Genomic DNA, 15,498 nt, shown 5'->3' on the forward strand with positions numbered 1-15,498 from the left:
TAATTTGTCCTATTTGTGCGTTCCTTTTCACAGCAATATAACCTTCCATTTTTTTATCATCCCCAGTGGCAGGAATGTCTCATACCACACCTTTTGTCCATGAGACAAATACTACTGATAACATTAAGTATCCTTGAACAAGGGCCCTGCTCTTGCAATGCTGGATGTAACCTGTGTGCCTCTGTAGCACCCAGTTGCTTCTCTGACAGCCAGGAGAGGAACAACAATAACAGTGAGGGAGGAAGATGCAGAGAAGGTGAGAAGGAGATCTGATCCTTAAGGGAGTCTCCAATAATGATCCCTAACTTCTGGTACTGTAAGAACCCTTCTCTTCCACACTACTGCTGGGAGTCTCTTGCTTTGTTTCTAGCTCTCACTACAAGCAACTTGTAAGCAGATATGTCTCTCTGTAGTTATAAATCATGTAACACTATGAGATCCTGCAGCAGATGTGCCATACAGATGCCAGCACAAGCAAGCACTTAACAGCTATTAAAAAAATACAAAAAAAAAAAGGCAGTTTAAAATAAATTTTAAAAAATCAGCATTAAAAAAGGTGGTCGGGGTTTTTTTTCTTAATTTTGTTGAATGCTAGAAAAGGGAAGGTGGGGTCCAGGTGCAGGGCTTACTTTTGTCTTCTCTTGTTACCATTATGTATATCAAGACTGCACACCAAGACAACAGCAGTAAGTCCTATCAGAGATGCCAGGCATTAGTCACGTTAATCATGAATGAATTTGAATTCCTATAATTTATAATTTACATTACAGTATACCACAAATCTCTTGCTGGGTCTAATTTAAGAAAAGATACAACATGCTGTTGGAAGAGACAATTCAAGTGCTTGTATTTATATTGTCTGCTGCAGGTTGAATGTCTTAAAAAAATAAAAAACAATCATTCAGTCAAAAGACATCAACGCTTTCAACCGTGTGATGCTGAACCTCTGCTCTTCTGCCACACATGGAGACTTTGGAAGAAACTGGAAGGTCCTTTACAGAATCCTTCAGGTTTGTCACAAGGATGTCATGACCAAGCATGGTGAAAGCACAGTGAGAGACTAGGAGGTATGACTGGAGTAACAGTGTTTGGTGTCCTTTAGATGCAGGAAAAGGCTCAGCAGATCCAAAATACAAACAGGACTGAAGGTAGGGGCACATTTCTACCTTTCCTTTCCCTGACTCTCGAAATGTGCTCAAACGAGGGCTGTCTGCCTGTCTGCCAACAGAGGTCAAACTGACCCATTCCTGCTCGCCTCATCTGTCCTTTCAAATGCTCACAGAGCCCTCATTTATGTCTTTCTTATTGCAGTCCTTTGCATTGTTAGGGTGGGGAAAGCTTAAATTCGGGAGCCACTCATACCCTTCATTGTACAGCTGTAGTCGTAGCACTAATTAAAAAACCAAACTGAAACGAGAGCCAACCAGCAGAGGCTCTGCAGCCAAGACTGCACTGACTGCATGTGGAAAAGGAGAAGAAAACCCCAAGCTGACATTTTTGCCTCCACGGAACACTCCTGGAGCGGTTTAGGAACTTGAAGACATTTCTGTGTAAGCTGCAATTAAAGTAACCAAAACAAGAGCAATTATTGTTTCTGCCTAACAAAACCCCAGCACTAGTGTCTGCCCAAGGTATGAGAAATAAAAATACGTTTTTTATATATACAGGTGTATCACAAAGTTGTAAGATATCCAAGTTCCAAAGACTGAACTTGAGTATCAGGGTCATTTTCGGCCGGATAAGGGAAACGTGAAAGTTCTTAAAAATTAAAATCTTTTGGGGCCATTTTGTACACAGGACTTTCTTTTTCTCTTTGGGCTAAGAACAAAGGAAGACCCATCATCTTTGACAGGGGATGCCTTGCAGCCAGTTGGGATAAAGGGAAAGCCCCTTTTCAGAGAAAAGAAACCTTATTAGGCAAAAATGAATATATTGAACTTATGTGAAAAAGGGTGGGATTTTGTGAAACTATAAAATGTATAAGATGTAAGCCCAAGGGGTCTTTTTCCCCAGAAAGTCAGTGAGAGAAAGACCCGGCGCACCCAATAAATTCTTCCTTGTTTCTTTGTTCCTTGAATTTATGCTGTCTTTCTAAATTTAAAAGAGGGATATTTCCCACACAAGGCATCCAGCCTCTCCTGATATGGACTGTGAGAAGTTCACCTCTGGCTCCAGAGAGATCCCAGTGTCCTGTTGCCCACAGAGCGCAGAACGAGCCGGGGTCACCACTTGTGGGAAACCCACTCTCACTTCCATGCAGTTTGTTTGTCTTGTCACATCTCCTCACAAAAGGCAGTGCTGATTGCAAGGCTACGTTTCATCAACAGGTCAGAGCTCCCACTAAAAAAAGAACAAGCTTTTCCTGAGTTGAATGGAGCATTGATTTTGCAATAATTACCCTAAGACTTAGCGGGGTTTGTACCGAGCAGGTTGTGCAGTTCTTCCCAAGAATGAACTCTCACATGTAAACTATGAGGTGGCTTTTGCAGGACCAGGCAGGGAGTACTGACCACTCACATGCAGCACTTAATTGTTTCAGCAAATTAGATCATGTTGTAAGAAATTATTCACCTTGAGAGGTCAGAACTTAATATATTACCAGCAATGTGTTAGTTTTTCCTTCACTTTCTCTGTGACAGCTCAAAACCATGGAGTAACAAAATGCTTTTCATGTTATTCATCACTTCCAGGTAATCTATAATCTGCTTGATTGCTTTCAGGACAGCAATGGAACTGCATTTGGAATTCCTGAAATCTGCAGAAAAGGTATTCTGTTGATTGGTTTGAACTTTGCAGCGATAATGATGCTTAAATTAACTTTGGGAGACTGACTCTGTTTGAAGCATGACTGAAAATAAGAAGTAATATTTTTCTTGCAGGTAATTGCTTAGCTAATCTATAGCCTAATACAACAAAGCAAGTGATGGGCAAACCACCATCTGATCTCTAAGCTTGTATTACACAACTTTTTAAACATTGCTCCCCTCAAAAAAACTGTAGGTCAAAAGATACATTACAATATGCACAATGCCTCAGGAATTATGAACTAAAAACTGCTATTTTTTTCCTATCTTCAAGTCCTAATTATTGTGCCCATTCTTATCATAGGGCTGAATGGAAAAAAAGTATTTTCTTTTGCAACAGCGTTGGCCAAACAGCAAAAACCTGATAGATGCTGATATGGTAAAGCAAATTTAAAATTAGCTCCAAGTTCAGCTAACTTTGCTGTAGAAAGTTTCATGAACTGATTTAAAAAGACAAACTTGAACTGAAATACAGGAGTAGAGTTTTAAATAAAAGAGTGAGCCCCAGAGCAGTAGAAATGCATGTCAGGGAGAAAAACATGCAGGATGTATGGAACAAACTGTGGTTCCTCCTTGTCCCTTAGTCCTCCCTTCCTCCCTCCCTCCCTCTTTGTGTTGGTCCTGTAATTTTTTTCCCCCTCACTTTAGTAACGTGCTCAATCTAGATTTTTAAAATAGTAATAAATAAGCAATGTGTGGTTGAAAAAAATCTGTAATTTCTTTTTTTTTGGATGGAAATTTAACATTAGTGATTTATCAGGTTCGGTATCTGGACACTGAAAAGGACAGAAATCGGAAGGCTGCAATAATTCAAAACTAGAAAGAAAATAAAGAACTGAGGATAAACACTAAGTTTCTAAACTGAGGAAGGGTTTCAGCTGGGTGAGGCTTCTCCTGCATTAAGGGAGAGGCTCCTGAAACCACTTTTTCAGAAAAAAAAGAGTCTATTAATTAATGAAACATTATTACAGAATCAGATTTCCCAAACATGGAAAACAGAAAAAGTTACACAGTATCTTTTCTGCTATTAATTACTAAGGCAGGAACATAGTGATATGTCTTTTCTTTGGTAATGAGAAAACAGAATGTTTGTTGGGAACAAAATTGGATTTCGCAGGATTAATATTTTATGCAGAAATATCCTCATCTAACCCGTCAGTACAAGTTTAGAGCTAAAAAGTGCCTAAATACTCTGTTATGCTGATACCCATCAAGAAGACAATTTCTGGGATTAAAATTCATGGGCAAAATAAAAAACTGGAAGGGAAACAATTTTTTTTTTCTTTCAGCCAGGAAACAGTGTGAAGTTTCTCCCTACATAGGCTGAAAAATTCATAAAGAACAAAACTTATCTGTTTAATTTTAAAATACATTCTGTAAAGCAGAATAAAGAGTACCACTGGCAGTCTTCCACTGCAGACCAGGAAAACTCTTTCCAAGTGGCTTTGTGCCCTAACACAATGGGACTGTATTTCCTCTTTTCCTGAAGCCTTCCAGTTCCTGCTAATTTTCTCCCCGCACTTCGGGGTCACACCACACCTGACTGCAAACCACCCACACGTGGTGGCAGGGGTGACCCTCCTCTTGGCAACCCACCGTCCCAAAACAAGGCTCCCCCTTGAACTGTCTCGCTGGCATTTGCTCTGGACATATCCTTACACCCCGAAGGAGTGGAGCTCCTCAGCCTGTCTCCCTCCTCCACAGCCCAGTGTGCTCCTGTCATGTTGGCAATTCTGCCTTTCTCTTCAGAGGAACAGAACAGGGATTTGTTCTGTTGGGGTTTTTTTTTAAAGGAGCTGAGAAAGGAAGCATCAAGTCTATTGCAAGACTCTGCTCCAATGCTCCCAGCAGTGCTGAGCTAGAATTAATAGACCTGGCAATGACCCTTATTAGCATTTCTGCCAGTACAAGTGCTTAAAACTTAAAAGGAAGCTTTTCGCTAATAAAATCCCCAACAAAGAAACCCCAGTCCAACCACAAAAGACCATTAAATAACACAATCTTCATGGGTAAAAAAACCCAAACCCAACCTGAAATACAGAGCAGCCTGTATTTGGGAGAGGAGGGGGTAATTTTGTGGTTGTATGTGCATTACAAATACACGTATGAACATGAATGCACAGCTGAACCTTCTCTTGTGTTCCCTTAATATTTAAAAAGGCTACAAAGATGAGTATGTTTTCCTGAGGGGAAAAAAAGAAATACAGGAAGACATGCCAAGATACATTCTGGGAAAGCAATAAAAACAGTAAGAAAGGGCCACATAAGATCGATTCAAACAAAACTGTTTAAATCCTCATCTGTGCTCGGCAGGTTCAGACTGCCTGCCCATGAGGACACACCGAGATGTGGCTCTCTTCTAACATGAGCTAAAGTAAGACAAGGAATATAAAATTACTTCATTCCAGAAAATTCAGCTGCTGGAATCCCGACTGTCTTATATTAAAAATGATTAAAAAAGAAGAGAAAAAATACGAGAAAGAGAAACGCTGAAATGCATGGCAAAGAATCATTTTCACTGACAAGGAATGGGAAAAAAATGACACTGGAAGTGCATCCCTGTGTCCCAGAAGCTCCATCCAAGGGCACGTGCTGGGCTCACACTCTCCCTAGGAAGGATGAAGCAGCTGGCATTGCACCTGCATCCTGCTGCCCTTCCTCGCTCTCCCTGCAGAAATACAGCCACCCCTCAGTCTTTCAAGGCACCACGGGCTTGGCACTTTCCTGATCCTAGACCAGCAGAGTCGGTGCTTAAAGGAGTGATTTATCACTTTCAGGGATTGTCACGGCCATAAATTTTCACGGTGGCATTCTTGTCTTATTTGTCATCTCAAACATCCCTCGTGGCTGGGCTCAGTGTGCAGCAAGGACCAGCAAAATGCCATTTCAGGCTGCTTCGAGCTGTGCTGGGGCTGCCAACTGCTGGAAGGGGACAGGACCCAGCCAAGAGCAGCTGCCCTCACCCTCTGCCTCTCATGGATGTGTGTCCAGCAAAAGCGGATACGCGTCATGAAACAAGCACTGTCCTGCTCTGCACCTCTCCTGGTGATCCCCTTCACCATCACCCTATCAGGTAACAACTCCAGCTTTTCCAGTGGAGCTTAAAAACTTTTTTTAAAACTGGAGAAACAGAAGTTTTAATATTCTTCTTTTATGAAATCTCTTATTAGAGAACGTCCCCAATATCTGAGTTACCGTATGTCACGTTTGTTTTGCTTAGGAAGCAAATCCTCAGAAAATTCTGAAACACTTTAGTTTTTATCCTGTTCTTTAGTTTGTATCCTGTACTTCACCAAAGCTCTAGACACACTGCTCTAGAAGATAGCACTATTTTTGAGAACCATTATTTCTGCATTTCAAAGATTGCATACAACACGTTGCCTCTGGCTCAGTCTGATTCCAGTAGCTCCAGGGGAAACCCAACCTGCAAAAAGCAGGCCTGAAAAATACAGCATAAAATCCTGTTGGCTCCCAGCAAGCAGTTAACTTCTTTCACTTCATGATTCTCCCAGTACATGTGCTATTTCCCTTCAAACAGACACAAACTCTTGGGCTATGCCAGAAGCTGCAGATGCACTGCAGTGCTCGCTCTGCAAGTGCCAACCAAGGGGAAGATGTGGGTGTTTTTCTTTTTCAGAGGGAATAACTCTACAATGAGAGGTTTTTTTAAAAGAGCTGTAATGATGACTACAAGGATTCGTTGCTTTGTTTTTAAATTGCAGGCTCAAAGAACTGCTTACATCCAATTATGTTTGCTGGGAATACTGGCATCCCAAATGTGCTACACCGCTCCTTATCCACTTTGTACCTGGTAGGAGGTACAGCTTTAGTAAAATGATGAGGCTTTTATATTATTGTTATGCCTAACCACACCCTTCCACTTCCAAATTTCATGTTCTCCACCTGTATGGCACGAAACATTTATTCAAACACATAAAGATGAGTTAAGTTTGGACTTCTGACTGACTACAGATCGATATTCTCTAGCTTATTAGGCATTGATCTCAAAAAATTTGCAAAGAAAAACATGTAAGAAGAGGAGAAAAACACAGAAGAAATCTGTGTCTGGAATAGGGAAAAGGGACAAGTACTCATTTAGTCTTTCTGCATAATTTGTCCATTATTACCTCCATACAATTTTAAATACATTTCTAGAGCACAGAGATAATTTTCATCCAGGGAGAAACAGTTTGAGAAATGACCTCTGATTCTGTGGGGAAAATTTCCTACTTATAATTTACTTAATTGATTGTATTTTCATATGTAGATGCAAATACATTAGGGCTATTTATTTTTCATCACAGCTTTCACTGTTATTGTTGCTTGATATTTGGAAAAGTCCTCCTGGGAGACGAAACAGCACCAAGCTCTCGAGTGTGCTGCCGTGATATTAGGTGATTAATCAGAAGTTCTGGGATGAAGAGGAAGACTTTCATAAACAGAAATAATACCTCTCGATTCCTGTAGTGGCAGAAGTCTCTTGAGGAATGGCTGATGCAGGGGACTGAGCTGTGGGACCCAGCCTTCTTCACCGAGCAGACAAGCACAACTCACCCGCTCCGAGCGGCTCTAAGGTCATCCAGAGCCTCAGATTTAATGCTCAGCCACATTTATCAAACCCACAGCATTTCGAGGATTTTTTTTCCATTCTGCATGAATAAAGCAGTTCAGAGAGCTCCTCTTGCACTTCCAGAAATGCTGAATAAAATCATAGAGACGTTTTTAAAGTCCTGGCACTGGTCTTAAAATCTGCATCCTGGGATTTTAGACCATCATCATCATCAAATAGTACTTCTTGTAGGATTCAAAAATGTAATATCTGCAGAGAGGGATTTGAGCAGTCTCTGCAAAAAGCCATGAACTATGAAAGCTGGGGAAAACCCCTTTTCAATGACCTCATCACTGTGGATATTTCCTGCCTTCTCCAGCAGAATGGAAGAGACTCCCTGCATGATGTTATCACATGTCCTGCCCCAGTCAGAGAATCCACATCCTGATCTCATCAGACCTTTGCATATAACCCAATACCTGTTCTCACCTGTAAAATCCCCCCAGATAAAGTGGGTTTTCCCCTATGATGTAAGTGCTAAGACCCAAAGGTTTGTAATTTAGAATTTCCCCTTTACCTCATCCCTGGAAAGTCCCCAGTTGTAACAGAATGAATATGCAAACCCCCTGTTGAATATGTAGGTCCTAAACCCTTTATATATGAACTTGTGAGTCCAAATAAACTATTCCAGCTTCTCGCCTCCCTGGGATCATGTTAGTTTATTGACCTCCACAAATCCTCTCATTACTGTATTAAATAACAGCAATTCTGCCTTTGTTACAGTTCTCCCTGTATTGAGCTCACATTGAGAACATTTTTGTTTTAAAGTACAGCTGCATTTTACTTTGGTTTTCTTTTTTTTCTTTGTCTAGGCTTTCAAAGCAAAGCAGAGAGTTCATTTCTGCCTATTACCTCTGACTGCTTGCAAGTTGCTTTTCCAGGAGTACTTCATAAAGGCTCCAGCTATTGCTCTCCAAACCATATTGTCAAAGCTAACACTAACTAACTAACTAACAAGAACACACTAACAGAGGCAGTGAAGCTCTTGAGACAGTGAACTCCTTCAGCTCCTAGGAAATAAAATTAGTTTTTTGCCCTACTCCTATGCTTCCTTTCTGGACTGCTCAGAAGGACCTCACTCTGTCTCAAAGCGGGTGTTCAGAGCTGTAAGACACAACCAACACCTGACAGCACAAGGCCCCCCATCCAAAGGAGGAAAAACTAAAATTTAAAAATCTTCTGGTTTAAACCCTGTGAATTTTCTGTGCTTTTAAATCTAGGGAAAGAAAAAGATAATCTCCTACAATAGAACTGAGGTACAGGAGCTGTTAGGAATGTTTTCTCTGATAAACCCTCCCACGGCTTAGATGGTGTGACAACAGAGAGCACAATTAGGATTAAATGTGGCTTTTCAGAAAAGCTGGGATGAACTCAGGTTTAGGCAGAGCTTTCATCCATTTGATCATATAGGAACCACTCTCAGGTGCTGGGATCACTGAAACCAAACTGGCTGCACGTGCTTACAACTGTCCTTCAATCGTGGGAAACTTTTTCTAGCAAGTACTTCCCCATCCATCATTATAGAAAGGGAAAAAGAGAAAAAATATGAAGCAAAACCCTAACACGGATTATTAGTTCCTCTCACTCCTACTGAGCTGCTGGAAAACTTCTGAGGTAGGAAGTCTCGAGACAAAAATCAGAGCATTCAACAGTACCACCTGCAAATGGCTCCATCAGGCTTATTAAATTAGGTTACTCAAAAAAAAAGCACTTAGTATGAATTTCCTTGAAAGCAGAGCAGATCAGAGCGAGCCTGTGCTGCAGCATATGCTGCCTGCCAGCTTTTACACCCAAAATACAGGAAGAGGAATCTGTTTCTTTCATAACACCAGTAGAAGCCACCACAAAAAAATACTCATGGAGAGTTAAACTTGATTTAACATTTTAATCTCAGGAATCAATAGTCTTATTTGCAGGTAACATGACTGAGAAGCACCCATACAATTTTTTCTACTGGAAAACTAAAAACTTTTCTCTGATTTCCTACCAAGGAGATTAAAGTTGTGAAGGCCTTACAGAGGAAGAGATGGCTTCCTGTGCTTCCCCAAACACATCCACAAAGCCACCTGCAAACACACACAGACCCCTTACACAAAAACCAGAGGGGCAGGATCTGCTGTGCTCTGTCAGATGCTGGTGCAGGGCCCACCATCTCCTGTCTACAGCCACCAGAAAACACTGCAAGCCAGCCCCTGTTCAGTCTCACACCTGACCTCTGTTTCAAAATCAATTTTTCATCCATCCTGAATGGAGGGATGAGGACTGCAGCCCTCAGGTTCTCATTATTTCCAAGTGCTTCAGAGCACTTACAAATTAATAAATAAAAATCCTAAGTGAGGTCAAGTGGGGAAGACTCTGCCCATCACTTCTTTTTTTCCTGCCATCCATTAAGGACCTGCTGCTGTGTGAACATAACACCTGAAGAATCAGTTCCAGCTCTATTTTAACTAAAACTCATAATAAGCAGCTGCAGGATGCAATGAAGCTACCTGCTAATTTCTTATCTAACATATATATCTTTCCCTCCAGCTTCTCATGGATTGCTATGGCTGTTGGGGTCCACATCTCCATAGTTCTCAAACCTAAATCTAACACTCGTGCTGACAGTGCAAATTATGGGCTAAATAAAAACACCAGTGAGAGAGGGAGGGAAGTGTTTCAGGAAGATGGGCTGACAGAAAGAAAAGCAAATTATCTTCTATAACACAGATATAAAACATGTGTAGCAACTCATCTACATTCACCCTGAGCAGAATTACAAGACAAAGGGAGATTCAATTAGAATGGAAAGCAATCAATCCAAATACACAACCATATGATTTCACCAGATTAGAAAAAAAAAAAAGGATACAGAATAATTACCAGCTAAGTGGCCTAAGTAGAAATTTCCTGTACAGCTATTACATATCTTTACATTATCATTACATATCTCTTCAGTGGAGTCAAGATGCATTGTCTTTCCCTCTGAATTTCATAGACTTGACCCCTCTACAGACCAGGATGTTGCTCTGGGATGCATTGCCTTTCTCACTATGTGGAAGCACTGCTTTTATCTTACCAAAGTAGGGCACACAACTTGGAAGTGCAGTGATAAAATGAGGTGGTAAAAATGTCAATAATAATGTCCTAAAGCTAACACATATCTTATTGTCATCTTAGCCAGAATCTTTTCATTACCACAGCTGGTTTTTTATTTTTTTTTATGCAATGCATTTAAGTAAAATCCTAGCTCATTTCAGAACTGTATCTGCACAAATTTAAGTAATTTGTGCCTGTTTCAGAACTGCATCTGCACTACAGGAAAGTTTACCAAAGTGTATGTCAAGTTTCTTGTGCACATCTGTTGCAACAAACGTTTCCCAGTAAGTCATGTCTTAGTTATACCCCAGTATTTATGTGCAAAATTAAACTGATAAGGAAATTATAGATTTACACTTTTCATCATATTATTCATCATTCCCTATTCCTCTTCACAGTTAAACTATTCAAATTTCTCTTTCTTCCCATCTCAGAATCTTTGACTGTAGAATCTCCAAGATAAGATTTGTTTCTAAGGAAATGCTTTATTTTGCTTCCCAGAACCTGAAACTGGGGACAACACAACTGTGACTGTCTGCAGGACATCTTATTTCATTATTCTACATGAAACTAAGTTGAAATAGCGAGCAGATTCCTCTTACCTGTTTGTGAGCATGATCATAAGAGTTAATGTGATTGTCAAACTCCTGGTGTTTATAGTACTGCTTGTCACAGAGTTCACAGTAGAAGTTGGCTTTAAGATCTTCCAGAGCTTTTGCTATCGTGTTTTTCTTTTCAGCATAATCCTGGAGGGGGGCGGGAAAAAGTAATTTTAGTTTTGTCTTTGATGCTGCAAATGGATTTTGTGCTCTGCAGTTAATCATATTTGTAAACATTTACACACCTCCGTAACTAAAAGCCTTCCCGTATTTGCTGTGTTACACTGCACATATTTGCTGGATCTGCAGCAAGGCTGAAGATTTGCACACTTTAATTTGCTCTAGAGTTGCCAGCTCCCCTTCGGGGCTCTGTCAGAGGCCAGAAGGATTTCCCTGGGCTCTGTCTAAATACAAATATTTATCACACTGAAGGCTATTTTCAAGTGAATTTCCATCCAAGCCTGGCTGCTCAGTAAGATACCCAAGCAGAATAAGCATGAAGATACAAATGGCAATAATTTAGTTATCAGGCTTTTACAAGAAAGTCTGCTTACTAAAAAAGAAAACAAAAATTAAAAAAAACCCTACTGGGTCCCCTTGAACGCCCACACACATGAAACATGGGGAACACTCTCACAGCTGAGATGGAATGAGTGTTTTCCTCACTTTGTATTTGTCATCCCATATTAGAAGGACACGTCTCTGCTTACCAGACATCAGCAAAAGCATCACACACAACCTTGCTTATCATTTATGAGCAAATTATAGACAAGTAATATTTATTAATTTCCTAAATAGCATGGCCTGTTCTGAAAGAGCATGGAAATGGTCTGTCATCTCGCATTAGTTTAGTACCAGTTAAACACTGAACATGTATAACCTCAGTGCAATGACTCCTGCTTTTGACAAGACTGTCTGGGATAGAATCTCAGCCCAAAATCCCCAAACACATCAAATATTGCTTAAGAAAATATTTGCTTCTCAAAGTTTCATCACTCTGAGCTCTTTGGAAGTGACCCTAAATTCCCCTTCTTACTCCTTGTTCAGTTAGATGAAGATAAAAGTTGATATTGTAATCAGAGCACCCAAAACTGAGTTAACTTGGGGGAAAAGTCCCTTACTGCTATCAGTTTTCACAGCTGACAACTCACAATTTCAATATATTTTGGGGACTTCAAAATGGAAAATGTATGGTTATTAGATTAGAATATTTTCATAACAGTGATGTTTATTAAAAAAAAAGGAGAGGACTAGTAGTCATATAATTATATCCACAAAGTACTTATTATTTAAAATAGTACTTTAACTATAATTCAGCATGATTGGACTCCTAGCAAACACTCTTCATTCATACCCAAACTGGGGTATTCCCTCACCAAAACTGTGCCCATTAAAAGAATCACAAAAGTCATTTCAGAGTGGTGTTTTGAATACTGGCTGACTAATGAGGAATTCACACATTCCTAACACTTTTCTAAAATTATGTTTCATAAAGTATGTTTGGTTTAAAGCCAAAATGGGTTAGCATTTTATTTCAAGATACAGCAGTATTTTAACACTCGGAAATACATTTATGCAGTATTGAAACTTATCCTGGAAACTCTGCACTTAGTTCTTGGTATTAACTCATAAAAACCACAGGTTTGAAACCACTTCAACTGTTACCAAGAGATGCCTGTATTTACAGACTCACAGAATATGCTGAGTTGGAAGGGACCCACAAGGATCATAAAATCCAACCCTCAGCCCTGCCCAGGACCAGCCCCAAGAGTCACACCCTGTGCCTGAGAGCATCATCCAAATGCTTCTTGAGCTCTGTCAGCCTTGGGGCTGTGCCCACTGCCCTGGGGAGCCTGGTCAGTGCCAACCACCCTCTGGGGGAAGCACCTCTTTCCAATATCCAACCTAAACCTCCTCTGACACAACTTCAGGCCATTCCCTCAGGTCCTGTCCCTGGTCCCCCCAGAGCAGAGCTCAGTGCCTGCCCCTCCTCTTCCCCTCACGAGGAAGTTGTAACTGCAGTGAGCTCTCCCCTCAGTCTCCTCCAGCTGAACACACCAAGCACCCTCAGCTGCTCCTCACACGGTTTCCCCTCAAGGCCCATCACCATCTTCATTGCCCTCCTCTGGATGTTCTTTAATGGCTTAACATCTTTCTCATATTTCAGTGGCCAAAAGTGCCCCAATATTCCAGGTGAGGCCGCCCCAGGTCAGAGCAGAGCAGGACAATCCCCTCCCTTGACCCGCTGGCGATGCTGTCCCTGATGCCCCCCAGGACATGGTTTGCCCTCCTGGCTGCCAGGGCACTGCTGACTCATATTCGACTTCCTTGTAGTCCACAAAGGGATGATTCCTAATTTTGCTTTTTTAAACCATGAAAAAGAAAAATCTGAATTTGCAGGAATTATCAGAACTCTGAAATATTACATATATGATGTCTGTGAAGGACGAGAGGCAACATGATGGGTTCTAAGACAAGAACAGTGAATAAATAATAATTTTTTATAAAGATCTCACATCATGCTATTGATTAACCCTTGAGCAAACTTTTGCAAGACTTACTAATGTTGCATAATACCTTACATAACTTCATTGGTGGTGTTCTTGATATAAAGCACCCTTTTTAAAACAATATACTCATTATATAGTGAAATCTCACCTAAATGCAAATAAATTTGACATGCCAATGCACCCTAATGAAGCAGAGACACTGGAACCCCACGAACAACTTTACTGCAAAGTAACAAAATCTCTCCAGGATCTTGGGGTCTCTATCCCTAAATGACTTCAGCTACGGTTCTTTTGGGAAACAGGGCTAAATTTACATTACAATATTACCTCACAGTTTCAAAGGCAAGCAAAGAATGGCAACACATCATCTAAATCAGATGTAAGCAGATGGAAAAGATTAATGGAGTTCAATCATGTATGGAGAAGGGGAAAGGTGGGACTTTTAAATGACAAGAACCAAAAACATTTGGGAACATGTGAATGGCTGCATTGGATCAGGTCAATCTTTTAAACCTGTGTAAGATTTTATTCTTAAAAGGAAAGTGACTCTTAACTAAGCACAATTCCCTTGGCTTTGTAGGTGCATTCTGCTAGTTACACTTGGTGATTATTGGAAAAGGTCATAAACACTCATTTTTACTCCCTTTGACCAGGTCACTCCTAAACATATATATCCCCTACCACGCTGCCTCTCAGGTATTGTTCTCTGAATGACACAGTTCTAGTTTTTTCAGTCATTCCTTATATCAGGGCCACTCATCACCTCTGCTTGTTCTTGTCACAGCCTCCAAAAAAAGACATGAGAACATGCTACACCACGGTGCCATGCAGGACTATATTAATAGTCTCTATTTTCTACCCTCCTGCTTTTTGAATTTTTTAAGAATCATGATAGAGCACTAAACCAACACGTTTATACAACTCCTTCATCGCCCACATCCTTTGCTGCTGTACAATACTTTGCTGGCAGGAGATGTTTCTATCCAGCTGCTAAACTTCACCTGAGTCCAGAAAATTCCCATTTCTCCAATGGCAGCAATGGCCATTAACAAACCTCAAGGCTTCAGCTTATGCATTTCACAGGTACACACAAAAATTTCCTTAAGACACCCCTTAATGGAGGGTGTTCAGGAGATTCTCTGTGGCCATGGGATCCCCTGGGATGTGTCAGGACTGGGTCATCTGTGTCAACTGTTCCTGCTACTGGTTGGCATTGGGAGCCAAGGAAAGTCCAATTTCAAGGATGAATGGAGGATGGAAACAGGAGAATACAGGCTGCTGGTTCTCTGCCTGCTCTGTTATTTCTATTGATTTTGCAAGGAGTGCTGCCTTGGCAGAGGAGGCTTTTCTCCAGCTCTGTCAATTTTGATGAGGGATAACTGCCCAAAAACTGACAGGAAAAAAATTACAGTCCCTGGACCTCGAGAGCAGCAGGCAATGGACTGCAGACAGAAATAACCTGGAAACTTATCGGAAAGAAATATTCCTGGAGTAAAGGAGCAGCCAAAAAAACTCACTTAAATTGGTTAAATACGATCAAGCTTAGTTTCATTTTCATCAAGATTTGCAAACGGTCCTGGAAGTTTTAAAAGAACTTTGAATTATGATTCAGCCTGGTAATGAGACTAAGAACTGAGTGTCACTTAGTTTCATTATTTTTTTCCTGAAAGGCTTATTATCTGAAAGCCTACAGCTATAATTCACTGTAGCTATTTTTCATAATTTATATGAAAGATGTCTAATAAGTGATCCCATCTATCAGCTGGCTTTATTTCTCTAAATCCATCTTCTCCATCCTCCAAAGCCTTAAGTCTGGACAAATGCTACTGCAAACATCTGATAAATTGGATTAAGAGCGGGCTCCATCCGCAGAGGGGCTACCTGTCACCAACCAGACT

The 15,498-nt window shown here is 40.7% G+C and overlaps 1 protein-coding gene across 5 annotated transcripts in view; it reads right to left on the reverse strand.

Moving 5' to 3' along the window:
* ZNF804A (zinc finger protein 804A) overlaps window positions 1-15,498 on the reverse strand; it is a 148,087-nt gene that overhangs the window by 24,279 nt on the left and 108,310 nt on the right. For 4 of the 5 annotated variants that reach the window (XM_064660179.1, XM_064660182.1, XM_064660181.1 and 1 more), the window contains exon 2: window positions 11,094-11,237. The exons of the other annotated variant lie outside the window; for it this stretch is intronic. In XM_064660179.1, coding sequence (XP_064516249.1) covers window positions 11,094-11,237 — 144 coding nt within the window. The remainder of the gene's footprint in view (window positions 1-11,093; window positions 11,238-15,498) is intronic. 5 annotated transcript variants of the gene reach the window in all.

Source organism: Pseudopipra pipra, chromosome 7 (genome assembly GCF_036250125.1).
Source record: "Pseudopipra pipra isolate bDixPip1 chromosome 7, bDixPip1.hap1, whole genome shotgun sequence".
Lineage (NCBI taxonomy): Eukaryota > Metazoa > Chordata > Aves > Passeriformes > Pipridae > Pseudopipra > Pseudopipra pipra.